At 47.7% G+C, this 13,533-nt stretch overlaps 1 protein-coding gene across 1 annotated transcript; it reads left to right on the forward strand.

The window, feature by feature from the left end:
• Window positions 1-2,653: 2,653 nt before the first annotated feature.
• LOC107292012 (zinc finger protein OZF-like) lies at window positions 2,654-5,900 on the forward strand. The gene is made up of 2 exons (XM_015821074.2): window positions 2,654-2,768; window positions 4,429-5,900. Exons 1-2 carry the CDS (start codon window positions 2,654-2,656, stop codon window positions 5,898-5,900), a joined length of 1,587 nt encoding a protein of 528 aa, XP_015676560.1.
• Window positions 5,901-13,533: the final 7,633 nt, after the last annotated feature.

The following is a 13,533-nucleotide window of genomic DNA, read 5'->3' on the forward strand; positions in this document are numbered from 1 at the left end:
GACAGCTGAAAGTGGCTGCGCTCACTTGTCATGCCTCACATCATAATATCCTTCCTTTGTTTTGCTGCAACTGACTCTCTGTTTGTGGTTTGGGCTACATCAGCCTTGTGAGGTAGTCCAGATAAGAAGCACACCCAGATGAACTAATTCTACTTTACAGCTAGTCCTCGACTTAACAACAGTTTGTTTAGTGACCATTCGACATTACGGTGGCATGTTTATGACGGCTACAATGTCCCGGGTATGTGTGAGTGTGTGTCATGTGATCCCCTTTGGCGATTTTCAGACAAGCGAAGTCAATGGGAAGTGAGAGTCACTTAACATCCGAGTTACTAACTTAACAACTGCCGTGGTTCACTTAACAACTGTGGCAAGAAAGGTCATAAAAATGGGGTGAAACTCGCTTAATGACTGTCTCGCTTAGAAATGTTGGGCTCAGTTCAGGTCATAAGTTGAGGATTACCTGTATTGTGAGGTTACATTAACAGAATCTTGCAAGACTGAAAGGACGAGGGATGACATGATAGCAGTGTTCTAGTATCTCAGGGGCTGTCACAAAGAAGAGGGAGTCAAGCTATTCTCCAAAGCGCCTGAAGGCAGGACAAGAAGCAACAGATGGAAACTAACCAAGGAGAGAAGCAACCTAGAACTAAGGAGAAACTTCCTGACAGTTAGAACAATTAACCAGTGGAACAACCTGCCTCCAGAAGCAGTGAATGCTCCAACACTGGAAGTTTTCAAGAAGAGACTGGACAGCCATTTGTCTGAAATGGTATAGGGTTTCCTGCCTAAGCAGGGGGTTGGACTAGATGACCTCCAAGGTCCCNTATTATTATTATTATTATTAATTAACCAGTGGAACAACCTGCCTCCAGAAGTAGTGAATGCTCCAACACTGGAAGTTTTTAAGAAGAGACTGGACAGCCATTTGTCTGAAATGGTATAAGGTTTCCTGCCTGAGCAGGGGGTTGGACTAGATGACCTCCAAAGTACCTTCCAACTTTATTATTATTATTTGTCCCCTTCTCAGTTTTTAGTCTTTGGGAAACTGAAATGCTTCCCGTGTGATCCCTCATCTGTGGCCTGAGCTGCCTCCTCTGAGACCTTTGCCCAGGCAGTGAGTGTTTCTCCTGTTCTCCCAAGTTCATTCCCACATATCACATTACAGTCTATGTGACTTGACTTGTGCGAACCCCTTCAATACTCTTTCATTCCACCCATCATCATATTACAGGTAGTGCTCAACTTACAACCGTTCATTTAGTGACCGCTCAACGTTACATCGGCACTGAAAAAAAGTGACTTATGGCCGTTTTTCACACTTAACGACCGATGCAGCATCCCCATGGTCACATGATCAAAATTCAGATGCTTGGCAACAGACTCATATTTATGACGGTTGCAGTGTGCCAGGGTCACCTTTTGTGGCCTTCTGACAAGGAAAACCAATGGGGGGAATCCTGATGCACTTAACGAGCATGCCAGTAATTTAACAAATGCAGTGATTCTCTTAACATCTATGGCAAGAAAAGTCATAAAATGGGGCAAAACTCACTTAAGGAATGTCTCGCTAAGCAGCAGAAATTTTGGACTCAGTTGTGATTGTAACTTGAAAGACTATCTGTATATTTATCCCCCCTTTTAAAATGTTCTTTTATGTATGTGTTTTCAGTGGCAAACATATCTAATCCTTCTTCTTCCTTGCTTTTACACAGCAGCCTGTGAGGTGGGTTAGGTTGAGAGAGAATGACTAGCCCAAAGTCACCCAGTGGCTTTCATGCCTAAGGTGGGACTAGAATTCACTGCCTCCTGGTCTCCTGATCTCAACCACTACACCAAAGTGGGTGCTATATCTCCATTAAACTATCCTGTTTCTTAGAGGGTGAATCTAGGCCAGGGGTAGGCAACCTGGGCCCTTTTATGACTCGTGGACTTCAACTCCCAGAATTCCTGAGCCAGCATGGCTCAGCTTGAAAACTTCTCCCCTCAGCATGGCTGGCTCAGGAATTCTGGGAGTTGAAGTCCACGAGTCATAAAAGAGCCAATGGTGCCTACCCCTGATTTCTAGGCCCAGCCTTCATGAATTCAGTAACCTGGAAGAGGGGAGTTTTGAAGGAGATGGGCGGATCAAAAATGTGAAAAATAAATAAAACAGAGGAGGTCAGTATTGATTATCACACGATTGCCCATTTCAGAAGTCACACTGAACCCAAGAGAAAAAATATGGACCCAGCTGAAAGAGTCTTAGGTAGTTTCTCTTAACCTGCTATCTCCAAATATTTGGGGAACCCCCAATTTCCAGAATTCCCAGACAATAGGCTGAATGAAATAAGGTTGTGCTTCCATCAGTCTCAGCTAATCGTCCCTTTTGCAATTTGTTGGATTGTAACTCCCGTTATTCCAAAAACACCGTTATTGCTGGTGTCGCCTTTTGGTGAGGGTGATGGGCGTTGTGGTCCAGCGTGGCTGGGGGCAATGTTTTGGGGAATACTTCTCTTAGTTTTGCCTGTCGTTGATTAGAAATTTTGCCTGTCGTTGATTAGGAAGCCACATGTGAAATAACGGCCCTCCCGAAGAAGTTGAGAACAGGCTGAATGAAAAACCGGTGACCTCTTTCCGAAGGATTTTCCACGAAGATGTTCAGATGTCCAGGATGAGTCAAAAGGAAGATCTGGAGAAGTTGCAGGCTGGCATTGTTCTTTTTGACCCGGATGGAGTTAAAAAGGAAGAGGAAACCATCACATTGGACCAGACCAAAGATCCTGAAGGTGAGAAAAAAAATCCATAGATGATCTTAAGTTAGAGAAGCAGTGTTTATTCCTTTAATTTAAATGGCCGCCCGTCTCAAACACATGACTCTGGGTAGCTATATATTTTTGGAAATGCCTATCGGCCTGGGCCTTGCAACTTAATGCTGGCTTCCCCACAGACTTTGATTTGGTGGGATTTGGTGGATGCCAGCAACCAGGACTGTAGGGATTGTCATTGCTAAGTCATGTAGTTGTGCTGTAAGACAGCATCATTTAGCAACAGAAATTCCAGTTGCTTTTATAAGTCGAGGACTATCTGTGTCAGACCTGTCAGCACTTAAATCTGTAAATAGAAAGGATTCTTGGCTCCACTTGTTGAGAAAGGTATAATGTATAGTGCAGGGTTAGGCAACCTTGGCTCTTTTATGACTTGTGGACTTCAACTCCCAGAATTCCTGAGCCACGAGTCATAAAAGAGCCAAGGCTGCCTACCCCTGGTATAGTGTATTATAGTAATACATAGCCGAAGCTGAGAATCTCACACTCAAATCCCTAAGTTCAACTTTTCCCTCACTTAACTGCCTCCCATCACTGATTCCGCCCCTCCCCCCCAACCAATTGGGTTCAAGCAAGATGTTTTCAGAATGGACTGTCAAAGTTCTGACTGGCGAACCCAACCAAGCAACCGCCTTTGAGACTTTCTGATCTCTTAAATGCAAAGCTTTATTGAGCACACCATATCAGCACCGATGAAAGTAAAACCAGCTCTGGCTGGACCCGTCCCAATCCCCCTATAGCAGTGGTGGCGAACCTACGGCACGCGTGCCAGAGGCGGCACTCAGAGCCCTCTCTGTGGGCACATACACCGTCACCCCAGTCCTGCCTCCTCCCATGGTCCCCTCCTCACCAGCAGCCCCCTGGAGGACAGTCACCCCCAGGCATGGCCCACGCAAAGCAGCGCAGCCAAGGACATGGTAGCCGCGCAACGGGGACAAAACTCCACCCTTGCGCCACGTCGCACACAGATGATGCTGCGGGGCACAGGCGGAGAGTGTGGCCACCATGGCGCTGCTGGGCTGCCTGGGTGATCTGTGGTGGGCCGTGAAGGTGGTGGGTGGCCCAGCAGGCACGGCAGAGCGGGGACAGGGGTGGGGGGGCGGGTTTTGGGCACTCGGTCTCTAAAAGGTTCGCCATCACTGCCCTATAGTAAAAGCATTAACTCCTTCCTTCTCCCTCTGGATTAGGTCACGTTGCCCAATCAAGTTGGAAAATATTGTTGTGAGAGACCGTCTCTGGGCCCGCCAGACACCTGGCTATTGCCCTTGATTCCCACAATCTGCTTCTTTAACCTCTCCCCTCCCCCCAAGTTCGTTGGCAAGTTTGAGAAGCAATGTCTGTCGCACCAGCAAGACTGGGCTTCGAAACTTGACAGGGACACTTGAAAGATAGGTTGGTATGCAGCTGCCGCCTTCTCCCAGCCGGCTGACCTTGAAGCAGCATCTTGGGGAGATATAGCAATTACTTTTGCTTTCCCCCAAGGATCTCCCCCTCCCCTCACCCTTTACCCAGAGTTCATGACAGATTGTTGCCACATGGCAGTGAAGCACACAAGCAAGCGTGAGGTGGCAACTGACATTCTGTAATATTTTTTTTTAAAGTCTGTGCTTTATACTTTCAGGTAAAAGTTACGTGTCTGAGGTAAAAGGTGAGGACCATCAGTGGAAACCTGAGGAAGGGGCAGCTGAAGAGAACGGGTGCAACAATGTTGTGCACAAGGAACCCGTGAAAGGTGCCCAAGAACTGTGGAGGCCTCAGGGGAACTCTCTGGAAAAGACTGCAGCTAACTCCGTTCCTTCCTGGGGAAGTGAACTCCCCAGCCGGGAGGGACTCCGTGTAGGCGAACGGCAGAAGAGTTCGCTCGGCAGCACAGCTCAAGACGAGCAGGCCATATACCAGTGCTTGTACTGTAAGAAGTCCTTCAACGCCCACTTTAAATTGATTAGACACCACAGAATCCACACCGGGGAGAAACCGTACAGGTGTTTGGATTGCGGGAAGAGCTTTGACCAAAAAGGCAACCTCATCGCGCATGCGAGAATCCACACGGGGGAAAAACCGTTCGTGTGTCCCGATTGTGGGAAAAACTTCAGCCACAAAGGGAGCCTGGTTTTGCACGTGAGGACCCACACGGGAGAGAAACCCTACAAATGCCCGGACTGCGGGAAAAGGTTCAGCCGATCTGGGTCCCTGAAAGAACACGAGAAGACCCACACCGGCGAGAGACCGTACACTTGCTTGGACTGCGGGAGAAGTTTCAGAAAGAACTCCGAGCTGGCCACCCATTACAGGTTTCACACAGGCGAGAAGCCGTATAAATGTTCAGGCTGCGAGAAGTCCTTCAGCACCAGCTCTAACCTCATTGCGCATCAAAGGACTCACACCGGAGAAAAACCCTACAAATGCTGCGACTGTGGGAAAAGATTCAGCCAGGCCGGAAACCTGAAAGAACACGAGAGGACTCATACCGGAGAGAAGCCGTACAAGTGTCCAGACTGTGGGAAAAGCTTCAGGCAAATCTCTTACTTTATGAAGCATCACCAGACTCACCTACCGGAAGGGAAAATGCCAATGGAGGAGAAACCCTATAAATGCTCTGACTGCGGGAAAGGCTTTGGAGAGAAAGCAAGCCTGGGCAGGCACGAAAGAATCCACACGGGAGAGAAGCCGTTCAAATGCTCTGATTGCGGGAAGAGCTTCTGCCTCAAATCAAACCTGGTTGTCCACGTGAGAATCCACACCGGAGAGAAACCGTACAAATGCTCCGAGTGCGGGAAGCGCTTCAACCAGACGTCAAGTCTTCATAATCACGAGAGAACCCACAAGGGGGAGGAGCCCCATAAATGTTCAGAATGCGGGAAAAGCTTCAACAGGCCGTCGCAGCTGAAGACGCACGAGAGAATCCACACCGGAGAGAAACCCTTCAAGTGCTCGGAATGCGGGAAAGGCTTTGTTTACAGTCACCATCTTGTTAGGCACCAGAGGAATCACACGGAAGAGAAACCTTACATCTGCTCCAAATGTGGAAAGGGGTTTAGTCACAAATCCACCCTTATTAGACATCAGGGAATCCATAAAGAAGGGAAAAAATAGATACGCTTTTGGCTTTGCATCTTCCGCGTGTGTGAAAACTCGTGCAGAAGTCAGAACCGCCACCATAAGAGATCCAGGATGTGGACAATACATTTTCTGCCCTGACCAGAGGACTAGAACTAGACCAGGGGTAGGCAACCTTGGCTCTTTTATGACTCGTGGACTTCAACTCCCAGAATTCCTGAGCCAGCATGGCTCAGCTTGGAAACCTCTCCCTTTCCCCTCAGCATGGCTGGCTCAGGAATTCTGGGAGTTGAAGTCCACGAGTCATGAAAGAGCCAAGGTTGCCTACCCCTGCACTAGACAGATGTTTTGTCAGATCCAGGAGGACCCTTCAAAATGTTCTCCCTCACGGTGGTTAGTGATTGATCTTTGGAGAGCTTGAAGATACCGCACCAAGTCTCCTGTTTCCATCGTTCAGACTCAGACTCTCCATTCAGACTCAGACTTTTCAAAAGGCAACTGGACTTCTTTGGATTTTTCCGTTGAAAACATTTCGCTTCTCATCCAAGAAGCTTTTTCGGTTCTGACTTGAATGGTGGAGAATGGAAGGGTTTATGTTCTTTGCAGTCATCTGATGGGTCATTAGCACCTTTGAGACAGCCGTGACCTGGATGATTGACAATCTCTACACGCATTCGGGCTCAGAGTATCTGAACTTGCAGTTAAGGTAGCGCCACCTCCGTGGAAGGAGGAGGGGAGGCTAAGCCCAGCAGGAGATCCCTGTTTGAAGAAGTGCAGAAATCTCCTTGGAAGGTGGGAGATATCCAGGAACGGAAAAATCCCACCTCCAAAACAGCTGAATGAGAACTAAGCCTACTTGGTGATTATTGGGGATACTAGTGGGAGGGTATAGAGAACTGAGCGTAGAGAGAGAGAATAAAATGAAGGACAACACTAATCATCATCACTGTTTCAGGTCCCACATGTTTTGGTTTTTATTTCAAGTCTTGTTTCTTGAATTCTCTTCACTGATATGCTTGTGTGTCTGTGTTTCTTAGCTGTGTTCAGAAAATCTATGAAAGAAACCAAACCCCTATGCTAAAACTTGATGATGGGTGAGGGTTTCCCCCAACCCTGGAACTCCTCCTGATGGCTCAACCATGGCTGAGAATGGTGGGCACTGAAAATCCACACCTTTAGAAGGTACTGTTGGGTCCCAACCGACATGAGTCCTTGTTAATGCTCACAAGGAGAAACCCCTCTTCCAACAAACAGGCAGGCACCGCAGGGAAAAAAACCAATCCCCTTTTATTATTCACAGACCTGAGTCAATGTCCAAGGCAAACAAACACAGTTCACAGAAACTCGATCCTCAACACAAACGGTTGCCAAAGGCAACCAGCACCTCCCACACCTTCCCTTATATTATGCAGCCAAGGCGTGGCTTCCTAATGCCTTCTCCTTTGTCTTTGGAGCCACCCCATTGCCTTCCTCTGTCCTACTTGCTTCTCTTGCCTGCGCTTTTGTGCATCCTGGATATCTCCCAGCTGTGATTCATCACTGTCCAACTCAGGCTTCCAGCACAGCTGTGTCTCAGCCTGAGCGGGAATAGAGGGGCCAGGCTCCTCGTCAGACTGTAAGTCTTGGAGCTCCTCAGAGCCTTCCTCTGACTCTGATGTCACTCCAGACCCCTCCTCCTCCTCCTCCTCTGATTCCTCAGACTCAGCTGCCAGGTCCACTGGCTGGTGAGGAATCACAACAGGTGCCAAGATTGGGGAAGACTGATCTGCAGTTCATTCAGTAGGTCCGCTAGGACGCTCAGAACAAAAGAGAAGAAGCTGCAATAACTGAAAAGAGTTCTAGGGTACAGGTGGTCCTCGACCTACAATCACAAACGACCCCAAAAGTTCCGTTGCTAAGCGAGACTGTCGTTAAGTGAGTCTTGCCCCCTTTACGACCTTCCTTGCCGTGGCCGTTGACTGAATTGCTGCGGTTAAGTTAGTAACAACAGTTGTTAAGTGAATCTGGCTTCCCCATTGACTTGGCTGGTGAAAAGGTCGCGAAAGTTGGATCACGTGACCCCCGCCCCCCCAGACATTGCAACGGTCATAAATATGAATCAATGGCCAAGCATTCAAATGTTGATGACCTAAACTATGGCGATGCTACAACAGTCGTAAGTCTGAGAAACGGTCACAAGTCAGTGCCATTGTAACTTGGAACGGTCACTAAGCAAATGGTTGTAAGTCAAAGACTACTGTAGTATGGGTGCATTCTGACAGGGCAGATTTTCAGAGGGCTGGACAACATCTTAATTATATTGTTACCTTTGAGTCGTCTTTCTCGATTGGCTTGTTTGGGTGGTATGCACAAGTCTTTGAGGGTCTATATCAGGGGTCTTCAAACTTGGCCACTTTAAGACTTGTGGACTTCAACTCCCAGAATTCCTCAGCCAGCATGGCTGGCTGAGGAATTCTGGGAGTTGAAGTCCACAAGTCTTAAAGCAGCCAGGTTTGGAGACCCTTAGTCTATATCTATCTACATCAGTGGTTCTCAACCTATGGGTCGCGACCCCATTTGGGGTCGATCGACCATTTCACGGGGGTCGCCAAGCAAGGCTGTCCACCATTTTTTTCCCCTTTTCCGGCGGGTGCCTTACCTCCCTTGGGCTGGGCCAGCTGGTGGTCGGCCTGCTCTGTCTCTGCCGCTTGCCAGCTATGCCTCAGCCGGCGCAGGAGGCGGAACCACGCATGCGTGGCGCTCCCGGGCAGGGAAAGTCCTCGACTTACGACCGGTTGGGTAGTCCTTGACTTACGACCGGTTTAGATCTCGACTTACGACCGGTTTAGTCCTCGACGTACGACCGGTTTAGTCCTCGACTTACGACCGGTTGGGGGTCGCGGCATTAAAAAGGTTGAGAACCACTGATCTTCATGCTTCTCTGTGGTCAGTTTTTGTGCATGCTTCTTAATGTGTCTGGGTATATGTGCCTCTGCTTCTCTGCACGTGCACAACTGTATGCGTGTGTGAGATAGAATTATCTGGAGTACATGTTTTATACTAAAATAAAAGACACTTGAATTATGATTAGACATCTGGGTAAGCCAGAAGGCAGTCAAAACTGATAAGCCAAACTTGCACTTTTGAACATATAGTCCTCGACTTACAACCAAAATTGAGCCCCAAATTTCTGTGGCTAAATGAGACCGTTGTTAAGTGAATTTTGCCCGATTTTACAACCTTCCTTGCCACAGTTAAATGAATTGCTGCAGCTGTTAAGTTAATAACACCGTTGTTCACGTGAATCTGGCTTCCCCATTACTTCGCTTGTCAGAAGATCGCAAAGCGCGATCACGTGAGGATGCTGCAACCGTCATAAATACGAGCCAATTGGCAAGCGTCTGAATTTTGATCACACCACCCTGGGGATGTTGCAGTGGTGGTAAGTGGGGAAAATGGTCCTAAGTCACTTTTTTTTCAATGCCGTCGTAATTCTGAACAGGCACTAAATGAAAGGTTGTAAGTCAAGGACTACCTGTACTTTAAACCAGAGGTCCCCAACCTTTTGAGCACCAGGGACCTGTTCCGTTGATTTTTTTCCCCGCAAACCGGAGGGTGCATGGTTTTGTATGCTGCCTGTATCTCATAGATGGGGCTTTCTTTTTTTGTGTGGACCGGTTGCTGGCATGCCGTGGCCCGGTACTGGTCCACAGACCGGGGGTTGGGGACCGCTGCTTTAAACCATGTTGAGCAGGGGTCTTCAAACTTGGCCCTTTTATGACTGGTGGGCCTCAACTCCCAGAATTCCTCAGCCAGGCATGCTGGCTGAGGAATTCTGGGAGTTGAAGTCCACAAGTCATAAAAGGGCCAAGTTTGAAGACCCCTGGCTTACACCGTGTAGTCTGTTAAACATTCTGCCTGGAGTATATTGTGTAAAGAGTTATGGCCAGAAATGTGTTTTGGTTATTTGGATACTCCCAGAATTCCTCAGCCAGCGTATCCACAGTTGGGTTGAGCAAGATCCTTTTCAACAATGTTATGTTGGAGATACAAAGAATTGGGTCCTGGGACTGATTGATTGATTATCCATCAGATTGGTGTGAGTTCTAGTGACTACATAGCTTAAGATTTGCTCCAAGACACTCTTGTCCCCAACTTGTCCTTTGGGTCTTCCAATGGTGCAGCTGTCACTATGGTATAAGTCCATCCCTTGCAGCTGACCATCCTCTTCTTCATTCTCCTTCCACCTTGCCAGCATTCTGGGGTCTTTTCTTTCTTTTTATTTGCAACATTTTATTAGATTATAGCAGTGATGGCGAACCTTTTAGAGACTGAGTGTCCAAAAACCGCCGGCTGGACCCCTGGCCCCCCACCCGAAGGGCCACCCACTGCCTCCATGCCCCGCCGCAGCAGATCACCCAGGCGGCCCAGCAGCGCCATGGAGCCACGCTCTCCACCTGTGCCCCACAGCATCATCTGCGCACAACGGAGCATGAGAGTGGAGTCTTGTCCCTGCCATATCCTTGGCTGTGCTGCTCTGCACGGGCCATGCCCGGAGATGACTAGTGAGGGGGCCGCAGGAGGAGGCGGGTCTGGGGCGATGGTTTGTGTGCTCACAGAGAGGGCTCTGAGTGCCCCCTCTGGCACGCGTGCCATAGGTTCGCCACCACTGGATTATAGAGTAAAATGCAAAAATACAAAAGCAAATAGGACACGGTGGGGAGGGAAAAGGGAAAGAAAAGTGAAGGGGAGAAGGGAAAAAGAGAAGAGAGGGCACTGACTTCCGATCTCCTCTGTCGCAGTAGAATAAAGCATGAACGGCGACTTTTTACTTTTCCATAATATTATAAACTATCCATTTCCATAACAACAAATCAATCTAATCAGTCAACCTAAACTCAAAGTTTCTGGGGTTTTTTCCACCTCAAGCACAAAATCCAGAAGCGGTCTCCAAGCAGAAACAAAAATACTTATTATATTCTTTTCTTTAATCAAAACGGTCAATTTAGCCATCTCTGCCAACTCCATCAGCTTCTGTAGACATTCGTCCATAGTGGGAATTGAAATGTCCTTCCATTTTTTGTGCATACAATAGTCTTGCTGACGTCCACATATGTAAGAGCAAAGTTCCAAACCCAGCATTCTGGGCTTCTTTAGACAGCTGGGTCTATTAATAATGTGTCTTAGGTAGGATAAATTGAGCCTGGTCATTTAGGCCAGTGTGTTTTAGGTCAGGGGTCCTCAACCTTGGCCACTTTAAGACTTGTGGAGTCCCAGAATTCCTCAGCCAGCTTGAAGTCCACAAGTCTTAAAGTAGCCAAGGTTGGAGACACTTATTTTAGGTCACATAAAGCAGGCTTTGTGCCGTTAAAAGACATTTCCCTATGTCCATCTGTGGTTGGATGCTATTTTTTCCCCCAAAAAATGTCTCTAAACTTGAGGAGGCAACAATCCGACCAGAACAGAATTAACTGGCTGTTTGTGGAAAATGGGACTGTTATCAAAATATGATGAGGACTGATTGATGGTGCCGTTCCAGTTCTGAATTTCCTGTTTAAGCTCGCCATGGTGCGTAGACTCATTTTGATGACCTGGAAGAACTACCCTGTGGCAGTTTCACAACGCAAAGCAATGGTAAGTTTTCTGGTGTTAGTGTTGTTCCAAAAACCACCTACATGGAACTCTTTTGTCACAGTGTGCCTCAATTTTGCACAAAGTTACGCCACCAAGATCCTTGCAAAACCAGTGGGAGGCACCTCTGTAAAAATATTAGCTTGTGTATTCAGTTCCAACTTCTCTTTCCCCCATACCCCAAACCAGAGGTAGGCAACCTTGGCTCTTTTATGACTGGTGGACTTCAACTCCCAGAATTCCTCAGCCAGCATGGCTCAGCTTGGAAACCTCCCTTTCCCCCTCAGCATGGCTGGCTCAGGAATTCTGGGAGTTGAAGTCCACGAGTCATAAAAGAGCCGAGGTGGCCTACCCCTGGTTTAGACTAGAGGGCTGATGCTGTGGCAGAGAAGATGCCCTTCCAGGGTCCCAATAGACAGCAGTATTTAATCCAGGAGTCTCCAAATATGGCATTGGATAGATAGAATTCCTCAGCCAGCCATGCTGAGGAATGCTGGCTGAGGAATGCTGGGAGTTGAAGTCCACATGTCTTAAAAGTTGCCACATTTAGAGACCCCTGGATTAATTGAAGGAACCTGGAGTCTGCCAATTCTGTCAGGTTGGATTAGCTAGGGTCTTCTGCTTGAGCAGGGGGTTGGACTAGAAGACCTCCAAGGTCCCTTCCAGCTCTATTCTGATTCACTGATTCTCTGATTTTGTAATATCCCAAACATTGGGTTGGGCTGAGGCAGAAGCCCAGTAGATTTAAATGTTGGTGCCTAGAGAAATGCCTATTTTGGGGTACCAAAACTTTTGTGAGTAGGTTTTTAAAATGGTTTTCATGGCTGTTTTTGTGAGTCATCCAGGGTTATAATACATGACCCTTTAATAAATATATGAATTCTTCACTTGCAACAGTCACTCTCTTTCCTCAGATTTTCCTGGTCTTCCCTGCGTTTTCTCTTCCTGCCTTCTTTTGTTTGCAGTTTATCGGTGGCGTATTTGTACAATGGGAAAGGCGGGGTGATAGGAGTGGACAGAAAATTGTGAGTTTACCGGTAATTTTGTGTTGTCAAGAGCCAGGCCTCCTCCCGATCTTTGAAGTTAACACAGCAAAAATTGGTTTTCCTTTTCTGTGCAAGCAGTTAATTGGTTGGAGGACATTAAAAAGGGATAATCTGGAAGAACGGGAGGATGAACCTGTTGCCTTCCAAAGACTTTGGACGACAATTCTCACCCCTCCATATCACACCCCCACATACACACACTTGTGATCAGAGGACAGGAATGAAGGAGCCCAGGAACATCAGCCAGACACCAGATTGCCCAAACTTGTTGAGTTAGAGATTCCTGTGGTTTTTTTCCCCCCTCTCTCCTACAGAATCTAGCACAGGGACTTCAAACTTGGCCCTTTTATGACTTGTGGACTTCAACTCCCAGAATTCCTCAGCCAGCCTGGCAGGCTGGCTGAGGAATTCTGGGAATTGAAGTCCACAAGTCATAAAAGGGCCAAGTTTGAAGACCCCTGATATAATGTATCTTTAAAGCAAAAATATCTGGTTTGTGACCTTGTTTGTGTCAACAAGCCAACATTAATTATGTGTCAACTTAAGGCCTTGACCAGGGGGTCTTCAAACTTGGCCCTTTTATGACTTGTGGACTTCAACTCCCAGAATTCCTCAGCCAGTTGAAGTCCACCAGTCATAAAAGGGCCAAGTTTGAAGACCCCTGATCTAGCAGTACAGCAGGCCAAGACGAAGCAAACCAATGGAGGATTTTCCTCAGTTTAGATCCGTGTTTCCTAACCTTGGCCACTTTGACCTGTGGGGACTTCAACTCCCAGACTTCCCCCAGCCAGAGCGCTTTTTACACATGTTGGACTTGAACCCCTCCTGAAGTTGCTGAAAAACCCTGATTCCTTTTAGAGCAGTGGTTCTCAACCTGTGGGTCGGGACCCCATTTGGGGTCCATCGACCATTTCACGGGGGTCGCCAAGCAAGGCTGTCCGCCATTTTTTTTGTCCGCCATTTTTTTTGTCCGCCATTTTTCCCCCTTTTCCGGCGGGTGCCTTACCTCCCTT

This window comes from Protobothrops mucrosquamatus, unplaced genomic scaffold, assembly GCF_001527695.2.
Source record: "Protobothrops mucrosquamatus isolate PMUCROS unplaced genomic scaffold, P.Mucros_1.0 scaffold1244, whole genome shotgun sequence".
In the NCBI taxonomy this organism is placed as follows: domain Eukaryota; kingdom Metazoa; phylum Chordata; class Lepidosauria; order Squamata; family Viperidae; genus Protobothrops; species Protobothrops mucrosquamatus.

Coding starts and splice junctions, on each gene's coding strand:
- LOC107292012 (XM_015821074.2), top strand. CDS start 2,654: ATGAGTCAAAAGGAAGATCTGGAGAAGTTGCAGGCTGGCATTGTTCTT. Junction 2,769..4,428: donor CCAGACCAAAGATCCTGAAG/GTGAGAAAAAAA, acceptor TTATACTTTCAG/GTAAAAGTTACGTGTCTGAG.